Source organism: Panthera pardus, unplaced genomic scaffold, assembly GCF_024362965.1.
Source record: "Panthera pardus isolate Hobbes unplaced genomic scaffold, ASM2436296v1 HiC_scaffold_20, whole genome shotgun sequence".
Taxonomy (NCBI): domain Eukaryota; kingdom Metazoa; phylum Chordata; class Mammalia; order Carnivora; family Felidae; genus Panthera; species Panthera pardus.
Genome location: NW_026526766.1, coordinates 56,281,080 through 56,306,664, shown reverse-complemented (window position 1 = coordinate 56,306,664; position 25,585 = coordinate 56,281,080). Strand labels below are relative to the sequence as shown.

The window sequence follows — 25,585 nt, the reverse complement described above, 5'->3', positions numbered from 1 at the left end:
TCCAGTACAGAGACGGGAGTTAGTGGAGATTCCTCTGTCCCAGCCACTCTTCCTCAAAAGGTGCACTATATCCCTAAACACTCAGAAATTCAGTTGTGGGACAGGTGACCAGATAGTTGTAAACGACAGAGTCAAGACATCAGGCTGGTGTAGGGTGTGCAGACTGAGGACAAAGTGGAGGCATAGACACTATCTATGAGAAGACACTTTTAGTCCCAGGCTCTGTAACCATTACAGACAACCGGACTTCCTCATCTACAGACTAAATCACCATATACACTTCCCTAAGTCTTTGACACTGCATGTGCCTTGTGAAACAGAAGGTCTTTGTGATGCAGTCTGGTGGCCTAGTTCCATCATCTATGAGGTGGAGATGACAAGGCATAGCATTAGGAGTCATCAGGCACCAGGACTCTGAATGCCTAGATATAGGGATGGTTGGTCTCCTCATGCTAATGAGGTTTAGACCATGTTGAGAAGTACTTTTGTTCTGTGGGATTTCGAGTATACCTTATATGTCTATGTCTTCATCTTCATCATTCTCCTAATTATCTGGCAAGTAAAAAGGAGTTACCATGGATTAAGGCTGGAACCTCAAAGGAGCTGCTGCCCGGTAGGGAAACGTTATGACCATGATTAAACTAATAAGCCTCAGATAAGCTTTTAAGATCTCAGAGTCTCTCCTTTTACCACCACCACCCCCAACTTTCATACCATGCATTCAGTAACTCTCATTTGGTACTTCTCAGAGACTAAAAATAATTCATTACCAGACCATCCTCCAGTGTAGTCTAGTTGAAATTAAACACCTCTCAATGTGGCTTGGGTTGAGACCTAGATGAAATGGATTCTAAATCCCTGGATCTCAGACTACCTCCCCAAAAGTGGGATTTTTCTGGTTGGTAGTCTGTATAGGCATTTTTTAACACAAATCTGTTGGCTATTATACCTACACACTCTTTAATCTGTCCCACTCTTTCTCTTGCTTCATCATAAACCTCATGCATAACTTGGGAAATAAATGAGAGGTATCGAGTATGGAAAATCCTCTAAATAAATAAGAAGCAAGCAGAGAAGAGAAATGTTGAGGTGAAATGAGTATGGAAAGGGAAGTTAGAAAAGTCAATAAAATATAGACATATATAGAAAGGGATTGGGAAATGTATATTAGCTTTGTCTTATTTTGTTTTTTAAAAAATTTTTAATGTTTATTTTATTTTTGAAAGAGAGACACAGAGCATGAGTGGGGAAGGGGTAGAGAGAGAGGGAAACACAGAAATCTGAAGTAGGTTTTAGGCTGAGATGTCAGCACAGAGCCCAATGCAGGGCTCGAACCCACATACTGTGAGATCATGACCTGAGCTATAGTTGGATGCTTAACTGACTGAGTCACCCAGGTGCCCCAGCTTTGTCTTATTTTAAAGATGACCAAAAAAAAAGTGTCCCATCTTCATACTCTTAACATTTTGTCTTTAAGCGTCACCGAAGAGTCAGGATGAGAGATGCAGCATTTAGAGGTAAGGTTCCAACTCTGTTCTGACTCCCCTCACCATGGGCAAAATTCCCTTGATGTGTGTCTCTCTATGACTCTTGGTGCCAGGAGCCAGGTTCTCTAACCACTGAAGGGTCCATTTGCCCCAGCTGATGAATTCTTCCAGATTTTCTTGGGATATCAGAGGCTGGGAATGTTCCAAAATTCACCTTACCCCAGCTCCTGGGAATGATGAATGAGGAATTAGAACAGAAGCCCTTTCCTGTGTCATTTACTAGTTTTACAATCCTATGGAAGTCACTTCATCGATAACTCTGTGATCCATGAAATGGGCATCTGATGATCTTGCCTCACTCACAGTGTGGTTTTGATGATCAAATGAGATTAGGTCCAGGACAGCATGATACAACTGGTTAAGTTGTACACAGACATGCCTGAGAGCATTTACTGTTGGGGTTTCGAATCTCCTCTTACTCAAAGGCCTTCAGCTTCCTATAGGAGTCCCTTCAACTTCCCATAGGATGCCCCTGTATCCTCTCATTCCTTGTAACACTGTCTCCTGGTTTCTCAGCTAGGAGACTTTCCCGGGAAGAAGCTGAGAAGCCATGGGAGCTGCTCTCTGTCATGAAAAGGTGACCACTTGCTCTTTGCAGTCTCCAAACTCCAGCCTGGCCCGTCATCATTTCTGTGCTTGGCCTGGGGCAGGGATGAGGAGAGGGATAATGGCTGGGTGGGAGTAAGACACAAGTGGACACTGAGCACAGTTGAGAGGGTTGCCAGGGCAGAGGGGGACCAGGTGTCTCAGGAGAGAGGAGTCTCCCAGTTCTGCTATGGGCTCAGTTCACAGTGGTCCTGGAACTCAGGATTTCACTAGTATGTAATTCATTAAAGACTCTACATGAGTTTGCACTCAGCCACAAGACAAGTTATCCAGTCAAGAGAATAGACAAATATGTGCATAACTAAATTCCATTGTCATATTCCCTTTACAGTTACAATCATTCAAGGGCAGACCTGTGGAACCTGTTGACATTACCTCCATGGTTTTGTCTTAGGGGAGGCCAGTTCCTGGGACAGCCCTCAGGAAAGAGCCTGTCATCTTATCCTCTTCTTAAAGTCTCTAGAGAATGGGACTGGCTCTGAAGGGATGCTATGAACAGGAGCTGGGACACTCCATGGTCTCTGAATTCAGAGTTCCCACAAAGACCTCATTTTTCACAGTTTAGAAATACTGCATATAGGCTGTGGCCTTCTTAACCCCAAAGGAGACTGACTCCAGATTCTCCTGGTCATGTTCTTCATGCTGCCACATCAGCTAAACATTGGTTCCCCTGCTCCCACCCTACACCGTGGTTCCCTTCTCCTAGTTCAGCTTCTCAACACAGGTAAACAGAGAACTCACCCCACCTCCCAGTCTGTCATGGCCCTGTGCTTCCATGGGCTGTCTGAGACCTTGCCCAACAAGGTCCAGGCCCTCAGCCCAGCCCAACATAACTTGCCAATGGCATTTTCCTTGGAGGAAGAGGAGATGGGTAAATACCCTGGGAGTACAAGCCCCAACGCTTCCAGGACTAGGGGAGGGCAATCTCCAAGCCACACACATTCAAAGAGGCAGGCGTCAACCCATCAGTAATGGTTGCCATCTTCCCTTCCCAGCCAGGGCTGGCTTCCTCAGGAGGGAAGTGTGCGACGGCTCCTGTGTGCAGATACCTGCTGCCAAATCTGCAATTCTATGGCTCTGGAGATTCAGCAGTTGCTGGCGGGTGAGAACACCCTGATCTGTCCCCCTTCATCAGAGCCATTGCAGGGGTCCTCTTGCCTAGAGATTTTGTCCATGTCTAATGTGTCTTTAGAACAGAATCTGGACCAATGTTCCCTACACTCCAAAGCACTTGTATATCCATCTGTAACACCCCCAGTGTTGCAATCAATAGATCAGAAATGCTTAACACAGTCAGCTGCCCAGTCGACTGGTACAGCCAGGGTGCACAATTACTGGGCTGAACACCACCAGCTGGGGCAAGGATTTCAAATAACTGGGGTGCCCAGGGGCCAAGAGACTATGTCTTGCTCAAGACTTGAGGAGGCTAGGTTAACAGTGAACCAGCAGGAGATGATGCAGAGCACCCCCAGCCATGTCTATGGGAACAAAGGGCAACAGCCCTTGAATTCCCAGGTCACTCTGCACACCCTAAACCACGAATTCACTACCCAGACACACCCTATGGCCTTACATATGGTTACTGTCCTCCCTGCCAACCTGCCATTCCTCAGTCCTGAAGTCCTGAGGCTTCTTGAGGTACATGTGAAAAAATGGATGCATTTCCAGAGATGGGGGCTTCCCAGGCGTGTGGAGGAGTCCCTAAGGCAGCTTATGCCAAACCCGCCATTCTTTTGCCAACGTGTAAATGACCAACCAGTTTCTTTCATCCCAAATGATACTTCTAAGTTCTCTGTTGAAAAACTGGGGACCTATTCCTACCAGAACTGGGGTCCATTTATGGGCAGCCAGCCTACCCAGGCCTTCTGGGTTTCTGAATGGTCCACTATGGACCCAGAACAAAGACACCACCACCAGCAAATCCCAAACCATATGGCTCTGGCCTTGCTGTCTCCAGCCCTTAAAGAATCACGTCGCCTCTATCCACATCCTGGGCACCAGGCTCATGACTCAGTGGCCCATCTGCAGCAGAAATACAGCCAGCTATTCTGTGGCCACCCTTCTCTGCACAGTGAGTCCCTGGTCAACACATTAATAGATTCTCAAAACTGCTCCACAAATGGGAGCATATCCCAGCACCCCCTGAAGGATGCTCTTCTCTTCAAGGAACTCTCTGTCCTCCCCCTGCTGCCTAAAACTGTACCCCAATCAGTCCCACCCTCTTCCCCATCTTCCCCAAATTGGGTCACTCCATCTGATTACCAACAAGCTCAGATCAGTGTTCCATTATTGACGCTGGCTGAGTGTGATGCCTTGGAGTGGCACCTGCTGCAGAAGCAGCTCCAGCTTCAGTGGGGCTTGCCAGCGGTTTTCCAGAGACCTCAGCACAGCCAGAGCCCCATACAGTATAGGCCCTGTGGCAAAGCCCAGTCTCCAGAGACAGTGAAAACTTTTTGGCCAGTGAAGCCCATCACAGTCCTCACTAGGAAACTACTCTTCTTTCCGGAACATGCCCGAAGGCTGCTGGAATTCCATCTCCAGAGGCAGTTGATTCACCATCGTTGGGGCCTGCCCCAAAAGATCCAGGAGTCCATCCAGTTGCTCCTGTCCCCCACTGATCAGTCAACTCTGTCCTGGAGTAGCACAGCCCTAGCCAACATGAGTGCTCCCCAACCTACAGCCCTAGAAACCACTGGGGCCGGTGACCCATTCTCACCCTTCACAGACCCAGTGTCAGTCCCCATGCCACACTTTTTTGACCAGACCAAGGCAATATTACAGAGCCACATCAACTCCAAATGTGGGCAGATCCACCAGGGCAAGGTCCCTGCTTGTGTATACAGCTCTTGGCAGTACATAATTCCTGGGGACCTGCAAGTGGCTCCCTTAACCTGCATCCCAGAAAGCAAGCCCTTGGAGCTGCAGGCAGCAACTGACCCTGCCCCACAAGAGAAAGCTATACCCTGGATGCCAATGGCCCTTGACCAACGGCAACAAGCCTCACGAGATGCTGTCACTGAACACCCTAAGCTGCCCCGAGCCCTGTCTGAGGGAGCCATTGAGAAACTGGAGACGACTTTGCGGCACAAGTATCTGGCCTTCTTGTCAGGGCTGCCTGCTCTTTATTATGTGGCTCTTTCTAGGGCCATGGGACCAGCAATCACTACCCAAGATGTGATCACAGGAATGGTGCCTGGACCTGGAAAATTCCCAACTGAACCTCTGACTCAGATGATCTCATCTGAAGAGAAATGTCTGAGTCTTGGGCCATGCTTTCAAGATGCCAACAACACTTGTGCAAACATTGCAGATGAGTTCCAGGCTGAAGGGCAGGTAGAAGAAGATGCCAACAACACCTGTGCAAACACTGCAGATGAGTTCCAGGCTGAAAAGCAGGTAGAAGGAATGATTGAGACAGTGCATCTAGAAAGCCAGATAGAGACTTCTGGGCCCTACACACTCAAGAAACCCATCTTGGCCAAATTAAATTTCCATCTAAGAAAGAAGATCCTAGAGATACAACTGGGAATTCCCATAAAGGCAAGGAAGTCCAGAGAACAAACTATAGCAATCCCAGAGAACACATCCACACAGGAGTCTCCAGGGAATCTGAACAACCAAGGGAAAACATTGCTCCAGGATCTCCCCACCCCACCAGATGTTCCTCATGCCCCAGATCCAGAATGGCTCCACCTTAAAGAACAGCTGGCCATTGAGTTAAAGGCAGTGCAGCAGAACCAGAAGCAACCTAGTTCCAGAGCAGTACCCCATGGTTCTGCCCACTGGGCCTCTAAGATCTCACAACCCAGTGGCGACATGACAGAGGCCCAGGTACTTTGTGTTCAGCTTGAGGCCAGTGTGAACAGCCCCAGCCTGGAGGAACCCTGGAGCCCTGAGCCCCAAAGCCCCAGCAAGAGCAAAGACTCAGCCCAAGTTCCCATGCTGGCAGAAAAGAGAAAGGACCCAAGGAAACCCAAATTGGCAGGGGACCATGGAGAAGGGGATGCCGGGCTTGCACACTGCTCTACAAGAGAAATAAGCCACACTGATGCAGCCCAGAGGCCAGAAGGGATGAACAGGACACCATGCAGTCCCTGGCAACGAAGCCATAGCTTTCATCTTGATGCTTTCTGTGAACATAGTACCCAGCACCCTCAGATTAAGCTTCCAGAGCCACCTCCAAGAATCCCTGGGGGGAAGGAATCTAAGAAGAATGACCTGCAGGACAGTCAAACCAAGCTCAATGTCCTTCTCAAACCAGCAAGGATTTCTAAGAATGCCCAGCCTATGGTGCCCCAGGCATCAAAGGGCCAGTCTATCCTGGGCCAACCCATTCAGGGCAAGCCTTTGCAGGGCCAAACTTTGAAAGGTCAAGTTTTGCAGCGGCAGGTGATGCCAGTCCATACTAATAAGAGGCCCAGCCTTACAGAATCTGGCTTGAGAAGTAAGATGAAATCCTTTCTGCACTGTTTTAACACCAAGACAAAAGGCAAAGGGCATGAGGAATCCATGTTCTCTACAGCTGCGAAGGCGGCCAATACCAGAAGAGAAAATGTAGAAAAGAGCCTGGCTCCAGCCAAAAGTCCCACAGGGCGAACCAAGACAGAGAAAACAGGAGGGGACTCCAAGGCCCAATCTTCCCCCACTGAGAAGCAGGTGTGCCTGGCCTTCTTGGATGGTCTCCATTCCCCAGACAGTAAACTCCGGCACCGCTCCCGCTCCCAGCAACTCCACTCTGCCTCAGTCCTGAGCCACCCCCGCCACTGCCCTCGGCACTGTCCTAGAGTGGCTTTTGCTACCCAACCAGGGAACTTGCCCTAGGTCTCAACTCTCACCTCAGAGGGAAATGTTGGTCTGCTCAAGAAGACCCAAAACAATCAAGACTTTGTAGGCTCCCCAACATCTGCACCCCTTGAAGAAGACTGCTGTCATTTTCATTAATGTGCAGGTGGGGCAGAATGCCACTGAAATACACTCTGTATCTATAAGCAAAGAATTGTCTGTCTCCTCCTTCTCTCCACTGTAGTGTGTTAAGGGAAGGCAGGAGTTGGGGGGGGAGGCTAAAATGTCCTTTTCATCTAGGGAAGAAGCTTTAACCCACACTTAAGCTGGGTCAACATTCCAAATAACTCCTCCCAGCCCACCCTGGACTGTGGAGAAAGAGACAAGCGGTTGAGGCACCTGGGTGGCTCAGTCGGTTAAGCAACTGAATTGTTTTTGGCTCAGGTCATGATCCCAGGGTCATAGGATCCGCACTGAGTGTGGAACCTGCTTAAGATTCTCTCTCTCTCTGAAAAAAAAAAAAAAGCGGGGTTGGGGACTTGGGCAGAGAATGAAGGTAAGGTAAATAAAGAAATAAAGATCAGGCTTGGGGGTGCCCGGATGGCTCAGCTGGTTAAGCATCTGACATTGGTCAGGTCATGATCTCACAGTTCTGGGTTTGAGCCCCATGTCAGGCTCTGTGCTGAGAGAACAGTAGAGCCTGGAGCCTATTTCGGATTCTGTGTCTCCCTCTCCCTCTGCCCCTCCCCCACTCACACTCTGTTTCTCCCTGTCTCTCAAAAATAAAATAAAATAAAAAATAAAGATGAGGCTTGAATTCTATCATGGGTTCTCATGGTGTCCTTGGACCCAGAGGAGTAATGTGGACATGAGGATAGTAGTGACAAGGAGTGGCTAGGAATCCCACAGGCAGAATTCATTGATGACTTCTATATATGCCCACAGTCTTCAGTGGTGGTTTTCAGAGCAGTACCATAGTGCTCCAAACTTGAAGAGGTACTTTGTGTTTATCAAAAGCACAAGTTCCCTGTTGGTTATTAGTGATGAGTGACTGCATCAGCTGGCATTCAGATCAACATGCAAAAGGATTCCCCTTTCTCCATGTCTTTGCCAACATCTGTTGTTTCCTGAATTGTTAATTTTAGTCATTCTGACAGGTGTGAGGTGGTATCTCATTGTGGTTTTGATGTGTACTTCCCTGATGATGAGTGATGTTAGCCATCTGGATGTATCCTTTGGAAAAATGCCTATTTGTGTCTTCTGCCCATTTCTTAACTGGATTATTTGTTGTTGGGTGTTGAGTTTGATAAGTTCTTTATAGATTTTAGATACTAACCCTTATCCAATATGTCATCATTTGCAAATATCTTCTCCCAGTGCATCAGTTGCCTTTCAGTTTTGGTGATTATTTCCTTCACTGTGCAGAAGCTTTTTACCTTGATGAGGTCCCAAAAGTTCATTTTTGCTTTTGTTTCCCTTGCCTCTGGAGACATGTCTAGTAAGAAGCTGCTGTAGCCGAGGTCAAAGAGACTGTACTGCTGCAACTGCACTACTAGGTATTTATCCAAAGGATATAAAAATGCTGATTTGAAGGGGCACATGCACCCCAATGTTTATGGCAGCACTATCAACAATAGCCAAATTATGGAAAGAGCCCAAATGTCCATCAACTGATGAATGGATAAAGAAGACATGGTGTGTGTGTGTGTGTGTGTGTGTGTAATGGAATGTTACTTGGTGATCAAAAATAATGAAATCTTGCCATTTGCAACAACATGGATGGAACTACAGTGTATTATGCTAAGTGAAATAAGTCAGTCAGAGAAAGACAAATATGATTTCACTCATGTGTGGAATTTAAGAAACAAAACGGATGAATGGGGAAGGGAAGGAAAAATGAAATGAGATAAAAACAGGGCGGCAAACCATAAGACTCTTAAATATAGAGAAAAACTGAGGGTTGCTGGAGGGGAGGTGAGTGGTGGGATGGGCTAAATGGGTAATGGGTATTAAGGAGGGCACTTGCTGGGATGAGCCCCAGGATTATATGTAAGTGATGAATCACTAAATTCAGCTCCTAAAACCAGTACTATACTAGATGTTAACTAATTTGAATTTAAATTTAAAAAAAATAGTTAATAAAGCACATAGCTAATATGATAGGATGTCAAAAGCAAATGATAGAATCTCTCCTCCTCTGCTCCCTGTTAGTTATTAATAAGATCTTTCTGGAGAACTCACCTCAGAAGCTGCTGCAGCTTTCTTACCTATATCCCGCCTCCACTGCCTGCTAGTTGCAAGGAATGAGTGATTCCTGGAATGAAGATCACAGTAGGACATGAAGAGGCGCTTGTCCCCCACTTCTAAAGGCTGGCAGGGAGAGAATCAGGAAGGGGAAGCATGTAAATGGAGGTCTGAGTACCTGGGACAGAAGCTGACATGTTCCTGACCAGGACATGAAAAGAGAGCAAAGCCAATTTGTTTTGCCCTCAAAAGAGCCTAGAACCAGGAAGCTAACCCAAAGTTCGAGGGATTTGGGGGGAAGTAAGTAAGTAAATCTGGGCTTTAATCTGCTTGTCTTAGTGTGATTAACAGAGGTTGGCTGAGTGTTGACACTGCTGGGAAAGAACCACAAACACAAGATTTTTCTAAACACATCCAATCCTGTCAAGTACTGCCAGCAGCTTGTACCCAGCCGTACTGTTATGTCTCATTTCTATACCACCTACACCTGCAATCCTTCCCCATGTTCCTCCTTTCCACCAGCCTTGCCTTCCTGAATACATATACACATATATATGTTTATATATGTACATGTTTTTAAATTTTTTATTTGTTTGAGAGAGAGAGAGTGAGCAGGGGAGGGGGGCGGAGAGAGAGAGAAAGAGAGAGAGAGAGAGAGAGAAACCCAAGCAGGTTCTGCACTGTTGGAGCAGGGGGCTCGAACTCACGAACCATGAGATCATGACCTGAGCTGAAACCAAGAGTTGGACACTTAACCAACTGAGCCACCCAGGCACCCCTATATATGTATATTTTTATATGTTTCATGAATATTGTATGGTGTTGAACTCAGCTGTATACTCTCCCAGGATCTGCCTGGTGTCTTCCCCACTCTTGTCCTCTCCCCAGACAAAGACAGCATCAATTAGCCTACCCACCCCAGCCCTTGGTGTCTGTCATCATTCCACATTTCTTCATTATTCCCCCTGCATTTCAGAAAGCACCAGAACCACTCAATTTGATTGCCAACAACAATAACATAACACTTTTAATAAGACTTTTGAAAAGTGTTCTGTTCCATTAAATAGTCATGAAAAGTGGCCAGGGATCTACATCTAGAATTTAATGCCACACATGAGGTCTTTACCAGATAAGCTGCTCAGCACTGAAGAGGGACTGTAGCCCCTTTGGTCTTTCTGGAATGTCCAATAATTTGCACTTCATAGTAATATCTGTTTGTCATTGGTGGAAAGATAACATGGAATTCTCTGAAACCCTTGGAACCTCCCAAGAGGGATACTGAGAGGCAAGCTGAGATCTGTGAGCAGCTGCTAAGAAATGCAAGCCCCTCCAAACCATATCTTGTCTACACACTCCCTCACACATAGATTAAACGAAGTTTCTCCTACAGACCTGTTTTAAGAGGCCTCTCCAATAAACTCGCCATTCTAAGACATTACTAGAGTTCTTTCCTGCCTCCTGTTGTGTCAGCCTGCACTCCTACCCCAACTCCCAGCACCATCAGCAGCCTCTATAGCCCTGGCCAGAAAGTAGATGTCTTAACAGTGGCCATCAGACTCATATTCCCTGACCACCCAAGGAGGCATGAATGGACCTGTCCTACCTTCTCCCATAAACTGGGCTGGGGCAGGTATTGGTGTCCCTGGAAGAAAGACTGGAATCCTTGCCCTTAAGGAAGCTACAGCAGAGTAGCATAGCTGAAGGTTGTTCTTATTCCATTCAATATAAGGTTAAGTATGAATAAAAGATTTCCACTTTCAGAAGGAAACTTCTGGCTGAAATGACCAGAGAATGATCTCAGAGAAAGATGATAAACATGAATAAAGGGCAACAAAACTACAACACAAAGAAAACATTACAAAATTATTTTTACAATGTTTAAGCCAAATCTATGACCCTTGGAGAGGATGAAGAGTTTTAAGGGCAAAGTCACAAGAATGGAATGTGAAAAAAATCAGAGTTAGAATCCTCTGACATTTGACAAGTTACTTAACATTTCTGAGTCCCAATTTCTTCATCTGGGAAAGGGGAATAACTGTACATCCATATCCCAAACCTCAATTACTATTAATGTACTGCTGATTCCCAAAGCCGCTTTGTTGCTCTAGTCTTTCCTCTGAGCTCCAACTAAATAGGCAATAGATAGGAAAATGCTCTATCTTGCCCCAAAGACAATGCAAATCAATTAAAAGTTTCCCAACACCCTCTACCTCACCAAACTGCTTTCTAATGTCGAGAATGGTGTTACTATACCATTTTTTTCAGACCAGGTATATCACTATACCTTTTTGTTCAGACCATATATCAAGTCAGTAACTGGGTTCTAATTTTGACACCTCTCAAGTTGGCCCCTTTCCTCTATTGTTACTGCCTCTGCTTATAGTTCAGTTTCTCATCCTTTCTTTCTTAAAAAATTATAATAGTATCTCATATCCCCAGGGCTTAGGACAGTGGCTGGTGCATGGTAATACTTTAATAGACTTGAATTCAAAGTCTGGCCTGAGGAAGCAGATTAATTATTACATTAATGTGATGACTGCTATGGTGTATGGGGTCCTGCCACAGGAGGAAGTACTCAGCTGATGAGGACCCTAGGGTCACATAAAAGGGTCACAATAAAAATGACCTTGAAAGGCATCTTGCATAACAATTAAAATAATTTGAGTACTCACTATGTGCCAGGAACGACTGCAGGCAAAACAATCGCCAAGACACAGGCCTTGCCTCCATGGAGATCATTACTTAATGGGGTAGACAGTCTCATGTATCCAAATTGTCTAATCAACATATACATATGAATGTCCAATATTAACCTCAAAAGTAAAATCCTGATTCCCTCCCTCCTTGCCACCACACAATCACATATACCAGACCTATTCCAATCACAGTATTTCCCACATCAGTTAATGGTACCTCCTTTTTGCCCATTGTTCAGGCCAAAAACATTGGTGTCATTTTGATTTTTTATCTCTAACAATGTCTCTCCAATCCATCAGAAAATCTTGTCGCTACCTTTAAAATAAATCTAGTACATAACTACTTTGCACTCCCTTTGTTTCTAGTTATTGTAGTAGTATTGTAACGAACCCCTCTGATTCTTCCTGAGACCCTTCCACAGAAACCCAATGGTCCTCAGAGAAAGTCCTTGCTACAGATGATTGATTGACTGATAGACTGATATATGTAAAACCATGAGATTAGATAAGATCACCAAGGAAATGAATGAAATGAAGAAAAAACCCTAAGGATTGGGCTCTGGGACATTCTAACAGTAAGAAATTGGAGGGGAAAAAAGGGATCCAGTAAGAGAGAAGACTGAGAAGCAGTAGCCAGGGAGGAAGGTGGGAAAAGGAGAAAAGTGTTGTATACCATAAGCCAAGAGAGGAAAAGTACTGCAAGGAGAAAGTGAGCAACTGAGTGAAAAGTTGTGAACTGGCCAAAGAAAGTAAGGACTCAGAATTGACCATTAGATTCAGCAACATAGAAATCATTCATGCCTTGAGAAGAATAGACTCTTGTGAATGATGGATGTGAAGGCATGACTGGGATGGATTCAAGAAAAAATGGAAGGAAAACAAATGGTGACAGCAAGTGTAATCAGTTCTTTAAAGGAAGTTTGTTTCACAGAGATGCAGAAAAATGGGGAAATAGAAAGTGGGACCCAAAGAGGACTTTTTTTAAAAAGGTGAGAGACACCAATAACAACAACAAAATCTGATTTAATGGCCAAATTATGGAAACTGCCCAAGTGTCCATCAGCTGATGAATGGATGAAGAACATGTGGTATATACATACAATTACTCAGCCATAAAAAAGAATGAAATCTTGCCATTTGCAATGACATGGGTGGAGCCAGACAGTATTATGCTAAGTGAAATAAGTCACAGAAAGCCAAATACCATATGATTTCACTCATTTGTGGAATTTAAGAAAGCAAAAGGAAAAAAACAGGCAAACCAAGAAACAGACCTTAACTAGAGAAAACAAACTGATGGTTACCAGATGGCAGGTGAGTGGAGGGAAAGGTGAAATAGGTGATGGGGATTAAGGAGTACATTTGTTGTGATGAGCACTGGGTGTTGTATGAAGTGTTGCATCACCATATTGTACACCTGAAACTAATATTACAGTGTATGTTAACTAACTAGAACTAAATAGAACTAGAACTTAAATTAAAAATTTAAATAAAATAAAAATGCACAGAGGAACTACTTAGACATTTTTTCCAAATAAGACATTTGAATGGCAAACAGGTACATGAAAAGATGCTCAACATCATTATCAAGGAAATGCAAATCAAAGCCACAATGAGAAATCATCCCACACCTGTTAGAATGGCTATAACCAAGAAAACATGAGATGAGTGTTGGTGAGGATGTAGAAAAAAGTGAACATTTGTGTACTGTTGGTGGGCATTTAAATTGGTGCAACCATTATGAAAAATAGTATGCAAGTTAAAAAAAAGTGAGAGACATAGCATGCTGGATATTGACTGAAATGATGCAGTCAGGAGGGATAAATTGATGATAAGGGAGAGCAAGGGGAGAACTGCTGGAGCAATGAGGTGGTGTAGAAGCAGGCAATGGGATCAAATGCCCTGTCCAGAAGATGGCATTGGATAAAAGCACAGATGCTTTACTGGTGGTAAATAGAAGGTAGTATTGAGGAAAGACAGTGTGGCTTACTAGAAAGATTCCATCACATGTAACAGAATGTGGGCAAAGACCCAAAAGGGTAAAGTGAGGAACAAGGAAGGGACCATGGCTGGGGATGGAGAGAGGGGTATGGAGACCAAAACCTAAAGCCAAAGGTGGAGATGAATTCTGGAAGTTAACTATAGCAAATTACTCTTAGAGCCTATGGTGTGGGTATGCAACAAAGAGGCTATGTGGGCATAAAAAGGTGTTTCCCATTGATGATCACATGTATGAAGGTGCTCTCAGAAGACTGGAGCACTAGGAGAGATTTCAGGGATGTTCTAGATGTGTGGAGCATAGTGCATGAGACTACAGACAGAGGGCAGGTACAACATTCTGGTTTTCAGAGAGTAGGGATGTTTAGGGAGTATGAGAAGAGAACTGGAAGGCAGAAAGAGGTTATCCTGAGTGGATGAGATGGACATCTGTTTTGGACACTTCATATCTGTCAGAAGGTAACACCTCTGCATTCCCACCTTCTGACCTACCATACAGGAGCCAAGAGCTAAAGGAAGTACAAGAAGTACAACAATCTCACTAAAATATGGTATGAGGGACTGTGGGATGCCTCTGCCTCACTGATTTATAAGGAAATCCAGGATGACTCAACATCTCATCAAACCAAGAGGTGGTAGCAGGACTCTCTTGCATGATAGGACCCCAGCACTTAGCACAATATGTCCACTGCTAGCAGGGTCCAGAAACAGAGGATGGGAAGAAGTATGAATGTGTCCCTCCTGTGAATGTTGATTCTATGTCTAATGGAAGAGGACCCAGCCCATGTTGTGGCCCCCAAGGTGAGGAGATACAAGGCCCAGGTCTGTTGAGCCAATACACTCCAAAAACCAAAGGAGATCCCTGTGACAGGCACATCCTTCCTGCCTGGTGGGAGTTGGGCAGAGAGCCCCACAGCAAGGAGACAAGAGGGGGACCCAGAGTGAAGGGAATGACCCAGAAAGGTCATGTGGTAAGCCAAGGTTAATGTGCACACATCCTGACTTAGGTGGAACAGGTCCTTTCCATGGCCCCCAAGGATCCTAACTGCCGCAGAGCAGCATGAATTCATAGCACTGACCATAGTGCTACAACAAAGGGTTGAGGGCATAAAGATGATATGTAACCAACACCTTCAGGATTCTCAGTTTTCAGCAAAGTCAAGAGCTAAGCAAAGACAGGGTCAGAGCCTGTGACTCACGCAAGACGTTAAGGAATGAAGCCTTGCTCATCCCATCTCATAACCCTAGCACAAACCTCACTCTCTAGCTTAAGAGTAAATCCAGCATAAAAGGCCTCATGGAGGACACAAACTCAAGCATCTACTACTCCAGAAGTGGTGGTAGATGCTAGGAATAAATGGGTGCTTGCTAGGGAACTCTGGAGTTCACCTCTGGCCCTCTGAGGTAACATGTCATGGTGAAAGGTCCTGACCTTCTGGAGCCCTCTCCTTGATCTCTGCAGAGGGCACCTGAGAAGTCTATGGAGAGAATTTCAGGCAAGTGACCACGTGCAGTGGAGGAGAGTGGCTTCTCCACAAAATCACTTCTCCTGTCAAAACACAGAGTCCTAGAAGATAGAGACCATGACTGCTTCATTTTTGTACCTGCTTACCATAGCCCATCCTGGGAGAGCAGTGAACACAGAATGAGAACAGGAATAAACCCCACAGATGCTACTCTCTGCACCATGTAAGAGGGGGCTGGGCTTCTGCTCTTTACCAGCCATCCAAAGCCTAATGTTCCACCTGGGCTCAGGGGCCCATCTGTCACAGAATGAAGAACAAGAATGATTCCTGTGTCCCATGTAGGGAGAAGAAAGAAGGGAAGACAGCCTGGACTTCAGGTGGGGATATGAGCAATGAGCACAATGTAGGCATGTAAGGTGCTAGGGGACACAGAGGACCAGATCCCTGATAGGTCTGGCTGGGCTTGCAGAGGACTGTTCATTCCCATCCATCCCCAGAGACAGTGAGGCCAGGACCTTGAATACTTGGTCTGGATGAGAGCATGAGGAGGGAAAGGGGGCCTGGGAAGGGGCCAGAGGGAGATCTCTGTTTCCAGAAGGAGGGGTGGGCCCTGCCAACTGCCCCCTCCCCCTTTCCTGCTTTGCCGCTCTTCTCCACTGCAACTTCTCTGGATCCAGAGCCAGGCAAGGCGCACATTGGGGATTTTCCTGAAGGTATCACTCCTGAGGTCAAGCCTGCTACAGAAAGCGCAGGGGCAGGACCCTGGGCAGGCAGCTGGACCCGTGGGAATCCAGATGGCGGGAAGAGAATGGGAACGAAAGCCATTCCTTGCGGTAAATGGTGCTGGCAGCTGGGGAGTGTCAGGAGAGAGGGGAGGGGTAAAGTGAGAGTCCAGAGCAGAATCTCACACATAGTCAAAGACACAGGACACAGACATCCAGCCACAAAGAGACACAAACACAAGGACACAAATTCAATGATGCCACTCCAAAACTAATTCAGAGTACCCAGAGACAGGTCCAGGAAACACACCTACATAGACTCAAGAACACCCTGAGTCAGACATGTGGGAGCAGACAGACACTGGCACAAGCACACATGCAGACACAGAGACAGGCTTCACACACGTAAACAGACACAGACCATCTTGCAGACCTACCAACACAAATGCAGTCCAACCAAATCTATCCATTAAAGTTGCTCTCCTCCATAAAGCCTCCTAGGCCACCTCAAACCAGGCCTGTCTCTCCCCCCTCTAAGCTCTGCTTTGTAATTTCTATGTCATTCCTTGTCCTTTAATAAGGATAGTCTTGGCACAGAACAGGTGAACACAAGGGAAAGGAAGCAAAAATAATATAAAAATAGGGAGGGGGATAAAACATAAGAGACTCTTAAATATGGAGACCGGAGGGTTACTGGAGGGATTTTGGGAGGGGGGATGGGCTAAATGGGTAAAGGACATTAAGGAATCTACTCCTGAAATCATTGTTGCACTATATGCTAACTAATTAGATGTAAATCAGGGGCACCTGAGTGGCTCAGTCGGTTGAGCGTCAGACTTCAGCTCAGGTCATGATCTCGCATTTTGTGAGTTCGAGCCCCACGTTGGGCTCTGTTCTGACAGCTCAGAGTCTGGAGCCTGCTTCAGATTTTGTGTCTCCCTCTCTCTCTGACCCTTCCCTGCTCATGCTCTGTCTCTCAAAAATGAATCAATGTTAAAAAAAAAAATTTAATTAGATGTAAATCAAAAAATAAAATAAAATAAAATAAAATAAAATAAAATAAAATAAAATAAAATAAGGATAGTCTTAGATTCACATGCATACCTCTGGTCTCAACAACTTGGCTATGTGCTTTCAAAGAAATGACAAGGTCAGCAAGTGAGTCCACTGCCCTCCTCGGCAGCCCCATTCCTCACCTACACATCCATCTCTATCCCCGGTAGCGTCTCCAGTTTACTGCAGGTCCTGAACCCCAGCGTCTCAGCAGATATAGACTCTAAGGAAAGAATAAAGCAGACATATCCTTTCAAAGTAATGCTGGTGGGTATTACCTCCCAAAATCTTTACTTTGCCTTATGCTTACCAGTCTACCTCCAATGTGTAACCACTACATCAGTGCTATTTTAAGCATAATGCTAACCTTTTTTTTTTAACATTTATTCATTTTTGAGAGAGAGAGAGAGAGAGAGCGCGCGCGCGCGCGCATGAGTGGGGGAGGGGAAGAGAGTGGGAGACACAGAATCCCAAAGCAGGCTTCAGGCTCCGAGCTGTCAGTACTGAGCCCAATGTGGGGACGAACCCATGAACCGCGAGATAATGACCTGAGCCGAAGTCAGACACTCAATTGACTAAGCCACCCACATGCCCCAACCTAACACTAATCTTAACTATAGATAACTAGACACAGAGTAATATCTGCACCTGTACTAGGCCCACAAGTAGCACACGTTTATGACAGTATAGATCATCTGCACTCCAGGAACTCAGTAGCTCCTTCAGTAACTACCTGCACAGTCTTCAGGGTAGGATGTCTCTGGAGGGCTCAGTGTTCAGTGGAATCCAGGAGCACCAAGGTCCCCAGGCCCTTTGACCCTCCTTAGCCAGAAAAGCCTACAGGGGCCCAGTCTACTCCAAGCCCTGTTCTGGGATTATCCCAGCCCCTCAGCTGGAATTCCCACCATACCCTTCCCTGGCTCCTGCCTGCCAAGCTGGGAGCATCTGTTGCCCTGGAACACCATATCAGGAGGGAGCAAATGTGCCAGAGACGTGGGCCTGAAGAGCTGTGGGGATTTCCAGGCTCTTGCAACACCCCAACCTAGGACCTTTACCCCAGAGCCTGGTCCAAGTACCTGTCCTAAATAGGTAGTGGGCCTGCTACACTGGGGAGAGTAGGGGTGAATTAGTACACTTCCTCTCCCCCTAATCCAGGATGTCAACCAGGTGAAATAACCAGGTTATTAACAATGAAGTCATCACCAGAGGTAAAACTGAAGTCAACCATGTGTACCTCCCTTACCCGTTACCTCTCAACATCACCAGGACCTCTAGTATAGGATTCCTTCACACCTCGGCCACCCTAGAGATTGTCAAACACTATTTAGGCTCTATCAGGAACTCACCAAGCCAAAATCTTCACCCAACAGACTGTAACTCTTAGGTGGGCGCTCAAAACTCAGATGTGCAGCCATCCGAGCTTGTGTCCCCTTCCCCAATGTCTACATCGAGCCTGGTCTGAGTACCAAGAGCGGGGCTTGGTTCAGGGCTTCAAGCTCCTAAATATGCCCATGAAGTGCTTGAGAAATTAACAAAATTAGTTTTAACCCTTGAAAAACAAATGGTAGTTATTGTCAAGAACTTTGCAAGGGCTGGAATTTTACTGTATTTTTTTTTAATTTTTTTAAATGTTCATTTATTTTTGAGACAGACACAGAATATGAGCAGAGGAGGGGTAGAGAGAGAGAGGGAGACAGAATCCAGAGCAGGTTCCAGGCTCTGAGCTGTCAGCACAGAACCCGACGTGGGGCTTGAACTCCCGAGCTGTGAGATCATGCCCTGAGCTGAAGTCGGACGCTTAACCAACTGAGCCACCCTGGCACCCCTATTTTACTCTATTTTTAAGGTTAACAAGCTATCCTGTTCTATTTCATGAATGCTGGCAGAAGACAAAAGGCTCCTGAATCAGATATAAAGGGTTTTATCACTCACAGAACAGTCATAGCAAGAGCTTTAGCATGTTTTTTGTATGTGTCAGTTCCCCTTGTCTATCAAATGCCTTGGGTGTAGCACAGAATGATAGATGACTGTTCATTCAGTGGGTTGTGTTACAAGAGAGGAATGCTAAGGTTTGGGGTCTCACTGCTTTTACAGTAAGAAAAAGCAAAGTTGATCTTTGTCCGGGGGGGGGGGGGGGGAGTTGCCTTATCTTTCAAGGTTGCTTGTTGCAAACACAATTCTGAGAAATGGCCTGGAAAACAGTCATGGTCTTACATTCTTGACATACCCAGTAAAAAAAAACATTCAGGAATGCTAAGAGCCCATAGTAGGCTGTCTCTCTCAACCATAATTAGCAACGGGTAAAAAACAATGGTGAGGGGAAAAAAATGTTTTCCATGTGCTGGAAGACCTAGGAGAGACAGGTTAAAAAGAAAATCAGTTCACAAAGATGCCACAAATTATGCTTAATGATAACTTCTTCAGCTGATAAGTGGAATTGGGGTTTTCTGTGTCCTTATTAAAGAAGAAAAGAGATATAGAACATATTATCATAGAGACAATGTGAATGTTGAAGAATTTGTGGTAACTTGAGAAGGGCTTAAAAAAACTTTAAGGGTCAGGGGGGTAAGTGGTGTTAAATCCCACTGGGACAAGAAAGTAGATAGGCCCACGTGGCTGAATAAAATGGAAGAAATGAGATCAGATGACAACCTAAACCTTTCCTTGGTACTGTTTGTGGAGAAAGTAAGTCTCTAAGGTGGCCTTCCCCCATGTTCCCACCTCCTTGTGTTCATGCTTTGTGTAATCCCATCCTCTTTAGTGTGGACAGACCTGTGCTTTGATTGTAATTAACAAAACATGGAATAATAATAGGCTGTTATTCCTATACTTCTGTAAGACTGTCTTCTAGCATACTCATTCTCAGACATTTCTTTATGGCTTGATAAACTGGCCGTGTTGGGAAAGTCCATATACCCTCTAGGAACTGTAGGTGGCTTTTATTTTTTTTTTTTAATTTTTTTAACGTTTATTTATTTTTGAGACAGAGAGAGACAGAGCATGAATGGGGGAGGGTCAGAGAGAGGGAGACACAGAATTGAAACAGGCTCCGGGCTCTGAGCTGTCAGCACAGGGGCCCGATGCGGGGCTCGAACTCACGGACCGCGAGATCGTGACCTGAGCCGAAGTCGGCGCTCAACCGACTGAGCCACCCAGGCGCCCCATGTAGGTGGCTTTTAGACATTGAACGTGGCCTCCAGCTTAGAGGGCCCCCAGGGTCCCCAGTCCTATGAATGCAAAGAAATGAATTCTGCCAACAACCTGAGTGAGCTTGGAGGATTCTTCCCCATTCAAGCCTCCAGATGAGAACACAGCCCAGCCAATACTTTGCAGCCTTGTCAGACCACAGAGGACTAAGCTGGAATCTTAACTCACTGAGACTTTGAGATCATATATTATGTATTATTTTAAACTACCACATTTGTGGTAATTTGTTGCACAGTAATAGAAAACTAATAAACTGCTGCAGCCATGACAGTTAAGAGAAGTGTCTGACAGTAAGGCACATGTGGCCAGCATGCAGTTTGTGTGTGTGCAAGGTACCTGCTTAAAGTTCAGTGAGATTATTTATAAGGGAAAGTGGAGGTAGGAGGAAGAGGGGCTGTTCCATAGTATGAGCCAGGGAAGAAATAGGGAAGGAGAAGGCATCTAGGTAACCCTTCTCCTTCAGTTCATTCTATAAAGACACATAGCTGTGGAGTCTGTGGCCCTCCTAATAGGCTGGAACGATCTCATCCTGCATATTAAATGTAAATTACTATTCTGTCCCTTCATTTGATTTTTTATATGAGAACAGCAGATATCTGTGAAAGGCTCAAAAATATAACTAATGGTAACCTTGTAGAAAATGGGGAGGGATGTCCCCCAGGAAGTAATAAAGTAAAAGAACCTCTGAGAAGAGAAGTAGGGGAAACAACCCAAATCAGTAAGTTTCACAGATAGAAAAAGGAGCTCCAGATTTTCGTTAAGTTCAGGAAGGAGGAACAATCAGAATAGTTCCCACTGCTTTACACAGGACAAGTGTTGAATAAATCTTTCTTAAAGAAATGCTGCAAAGATGATTGGGGGAAGCAAAGAGTTTATTTGAGATCACAGTGTCAGTATCCTCTCTGTAGTTCAAAGTGGGCCAGAAGGGTCTGAGAAGACCAATTCTTCAGAACTTGTTTCTAGAAACAATGTAATCACGAACTCATCATATCCAATGTGTTTCCTCAGAGATTGGTGACTTGGGGTTAGCAAGGATGATGATAGGTAACCAATACAACAGAAATGGGTCATTTCTTTGATCACAGGAGAGAGGTATCCAATTTTATAATTTATCCAGCTTCCATACCATATCACATTTCTTTTGGATATATATGTCAGAGTAGAAAAGCTGGGTCATGTGAAAATTCTTTTTAATTTTTTGAGGAACCATGAAACATTTCTACAGCACTTTACATTTCTATCAGCAATGTACCAGCATTCTAATTTCTCCAGATCCTCCCACTATTTTCCATATTTTTTGAGAATAGTGCTGGTTAGCTATTTACATATCTTCTTTGAAGAAATATCTATTCACATCCTTTCCATTTTTGAACTGAGTGTAGTTTTTATTGTTGTTGACTTGTAGGAGTTCTTTATACATAGTAGATATAAATCACTTACCAGATATATTATTTGCAAATATTTTTCCCCATTCCATGGGTTGTCCCCCCACTCTCTTGAGTGAATCCTTTGACACACAAAAGTTTAAATTTTAAGGAAGTCCAATTTTTCTGTTTTTTCTCGTCTGCACTTTTGATGTTGTTATACTTAAGAAACCATTGCCAAATCCAAAGTTGTGAAGATATTTCCCTGGTTTCTTTCCTAAGAGTCTTATATAGTTTTACCTTTTCAACTGAAGCAAACATACATTCTTGCTTCTCTTTTTGATATCTCTTCCCAAATAAAATCTGAAAAATAGATTTCATGATTCCAAACTTTGTAATCTTTTTCAAATTGCTTAACGTCTCTGAGTCTCAATTTAATTATCCCCGGAGGGATAATTTTACAAGGTTGTTGTAAGAGTTCTATATTTAAACATAGCTAGTATGTATAATGCCTAGCACACTAGAGCTCAATAATCCTATGTAGTCTTCTTCCTTCCTTCAAAGAACTTTCTCTTCCAGGACCTGCCAGCATCAATTATTCCACCTATCTTACTGCTTGCTTATGGATAGTCAAGCCCAGGGCCCCAAGTCTCCTATCTTAGCTTCAGAGGGCTCACTTGTCCTCCCTTCCCTTATGTCCTTTGCTCTAATAGAAGTTCCTGCCTCCACAAATATCCAGCTTCGAGACAACCTGGGCTACCACGGAAAATACATTTTCTAATGGGGTCGGGGAAGGAATGGACAAAGGCAGCAGCCCCACAGGGCCCCAGCCTCTCGATCACCTTGGAGGGGCACAATTTAGGGCACACCGAGCCCTAAAAAGGTCAAGGCTAAAGTCCTTTGGGCATATGGGAAGTTACTCCTGGCCTAGATCCCGCAGCAGGATCCTCTCCTTCCAGTCAGAGGTTCATTCCAGGCAGTTCCAGGGCACAGTCTAAGGTATTCCTTTATACAGCGGTCCTCTGTGGGGTCCATCCCCACCGCGCAGGCTCCTGAGGCTCCCCTGTCCTCCATGGGGGCGGCTCCCTGCACGCCTCCGGAACTTTCCCAAGGGGCAGAGGCAGGGACGCTCGGGGGGTTATCTACTTACACAGGGACTCCCTTAGGGGCGGCTCCCACACAACACCTCAGAGTCCCCGGAGGGTTGTCCGCGGCCCGCAGACCCGTCCCGTAGGGTGCCTGCCGTGTCCCCGCCGCCCCCGCCCCCGCTTACCGGGACCGTCACGGTGCGGGACGCGGGTCCGGGGTCGGCGGACTCTACACCGCGGACCCCGCGCCGCCCATGGCCACTCGGGAGCCGGCGTGCTGGGGCCGAGCGCCGGGAGCAGGCGGCGCAGGCGGAGCAGCAGGCTGAGGCGGCGGCGGCGGCGGCGGCGGCGGCGGCGCGCGCTCCCCAGCACACCCACCCTCCCTGTCTCCCGCCCCGTGCGGCTGCGGCGCGTGCGCCCGCGCCAGACGACCTCCGCGGGCCGGTGGGCGCGCGTCGCGCTCCGCCCTCCCGCGCCTCGAGGCACGGCCCTCGCAGCTTAGCTTGGCGACCTCGCGCAGGAATGAGGCGCTGAGGGACCGCAGGAAGGCGGCGCCCGGCTCCGACGACCTGTGGGTCCGGGTGCCAGTGGGCGCCCCCGACCAGCTCCCCGCTCTGCGGCGCCGGGTCTTCGGCAGCCGGGCAGCCAACGGCAAGGTCAGTGCCGGCCCGAGGAGGCGTCTCGGAAGGGGGCTCCGCGGCGGCTCGTGGCTCCTGCCCGCCCGCCGAGGCGAAGCGTCCTGCAGCCCGCACCTGCCTGGGGAGGTGAGAATGACTCATCCAAGCGGCCTCGGCCGGGGGCCCTCTCCTCTCTCGCCAAGCCCAGCTGCCCAGTCAGGCGTCCGGGGGGACGACCCGCGCGTTAGGGCACTCACCTTCGCAGTACCCCACTGCGGAGTGTCTCAATGAGCCTTCACAAAGCGCCCTGCTGCCCCCACTCTTCCTGCGCGCTGCTTTCAGAGGTTATTGGTCTTCGTCTCCAGCAGCAAAGCTGTACCTTGTTGTGACCCACTCGCTCTGCTGCTGCAGCCACATCCCTCATCCCTCATTCCTTAAGTTTCATTGTCATGAAACTTACCAATAAGGAATATAAAGGACAGTACTATATATAGCTATCCACCTTTAAACAAAATGCCAGATACTAAACACTACGTGTATTAATTTAAACTTCCCAACATGACCATGAAATCCTAAATTTCATTGCTTTGATTATACAGATGCAGAAAGTGAGGCACAGAGAAATTAAGCAACAAGCCTAAGGTCACATAGCTAATACATGGAATCTAGGTATTCTGACTCCACAGCCCATTCTCCTATTTGTTTTACTGTACTGACTCCAGGGCTGCCTTGAGGATGTGCATCAACCCACAGGAATATTTTTTTTTTTTGCAAGGATACTGATTATGTAAATAATTTTACTAAAATTTGTGTTACAGAATTCATGGTCCTATGTGAGGTATACTTCCATATTAGTTTGCTATCATATCAGTGCAGGTAAAGATTCTTGGTACTGTCTATGTACCACCTCTTTCTATGTACCATGTCTTTATTTCAGATGCACCATGCTGGCTAATTTTACACCCCACATATGAGGGAAAGGTAATGATAGTATTATTATTCATAAAGCCAAAACTTTTCAGAACCTGTGTGTCTTGAAATAATATAGGTCTTCTTGCCTAATTTCCTAATACCATTTATTTTATTTTTTTAAATTTTGTTCATATTCATTTTTTTTAACATTTATTTACCTTTGAGAGACAGAGAGAGGCAGAGCATAAGCAGGGGAGGGGGTGAGAGAGAGACAGAATCTGAAGCATGCTCTAGGCTCTGAGCTGTTTTGTTAGCACAGAGCCCAACGCAGGGCTTGAACCCACAAACTCCAAGACCATCACCCAAGCCGAAGTCAGACGCTCAACCGACCGAGCCACCCAGGCGCCCCCTAATACCATTTATTTAATGAAAGTTATATCATTACTTATGACACCACATCATCCATCTTGCCAGCTGTGAATACTGGCTTCTCAAGTTCTCTCAAAACTTAAAATTAAAAAAAAGAAAATAGGGGAACAAGTTAGATGGAGAAGTAGGGACACTTGGATTTTCCTCATCCCTCAAACACAGCTGTATTGAGGTCAGATCACTTGGAACACCCAGGAAATAGATTTGTGGAGCCGCAGAAGGATCTCCACAGTTGGAGGGAAACAGCTTGGCAGGATCGAGGTGCATGTGAGTTGGGGGAGATAAAAGGTGCAGCTACAGAGGAGAGGGAACACTTTCTGTGGAGAGACAAAAAGAGAAAGAGAGGGGTTGTGAAAGTGTGGCATTGAGTTAGCATAAGAGGAAAACCTCTCTGGACCATGGGCTGGGCAGTGAGAAGTACAGAGTGTACTAGTTCTTTTTTGCAAACAGCCTTTGGAGCTGAAACTGAAGTTTTCGAAGTGCGCAACTTTCTCTGGAGCAGGGCCTTGGTGCACACTCCTAGGAAGCAGGGAGCTGACTCTGGAGTGCATAATGTGGTGTAGTGATCTCTGGTGTGCACTGGGAGAGAACAGTCCCCTTCTCAGAATACTCTGGGAAAAGGGTCTATTGCCTCCCCAAGGACAAAAGACCCTTTAGGTACCAGCCAAAGGCATTTCCTCATCAGGGTGAAGAGGCTCTTCTCCAGAGGAGGGGAGCGGTTCTGTGCAGTGCTGGGTCCTTTAAGACTTTAGGTTTTGATTCCCAGCCAAGCACCAAGAAGAAGATGCAGGAGAATTGTGATGCAGGGCAAGCTGACTGCCCTTGCTCTTCTGTAAGGGCTACCTGAACAGCAT

At 46.1% G+C, this 25,585-nt stretch overlaps 1 protein-coding gene and 1 long non-coding RNA gene across 2 annotated transcripts in view; one reads left to right on the top strand and one right to left on the bottom strand.

The window, feature by feature from the left end:
• LOC128778606 (uncharacterized) overlaps positions 1–23,112 on the bottom strand; it is a 136,273-nt gene extending 113,161 nt beyond the window's left edge. The window contains exon 1 of the long non-coding RNA XR_008424237.1: positions 22,959–23,112. This is a non-coding gene — a long non-coding RNA (uncharacterized LOC128778606). The remainder of the gene's footprint in view (positions 1–22,958) is intronic.
• On the top strand, positions 397–7,143 carry SPATA31F1 (SPATA31 subfamily F member 1). The gene is made up of 4 exons (XM_019424066.2): positions 397–613; positions 1,478–1,517; positions 2,064–2,124; positions 3,149–7,143. The coding sequence occupies exons 1-4, from the start codon at positions 470–472 to the stop codon at positions 6,972–6,974; spliced, it is 4,071 nt and encodes a 1,356-aa protein (XP_019279611.2). The 5' UTR covers positions 397–469; the 3' UTR covers positions 6,975–7,143.
• Positions 23,113–25,585: the final 2,473 nt, after the last annotated feature.

Excerpts from the sequence above, each read along its gene's own strand:
- SPATA31F1 (XM_019424066.2), top strand. The coding sequence starts at position 470 with ATGTTGAGAAGTACTTTTGTTCTGTGGGATTTCGAGTATACCTTATAT. Across the intron at positions 614-1,477 it reads CTCAAAGGAGCTGCTGCCCG|CGTCACCGAAGAGTCAGGAT; the intron begins GTAGGGAAACGT and ends TTTGTCTTTAAG. Across the intron at positions 1,518-2,063 it reads GAGAGATGCAGCATTTAGAG|CTAGGAGACTTTCCCGGGAA; the intron begins GTAAGGTTCCAA and ends CTGGTTTCTCAG.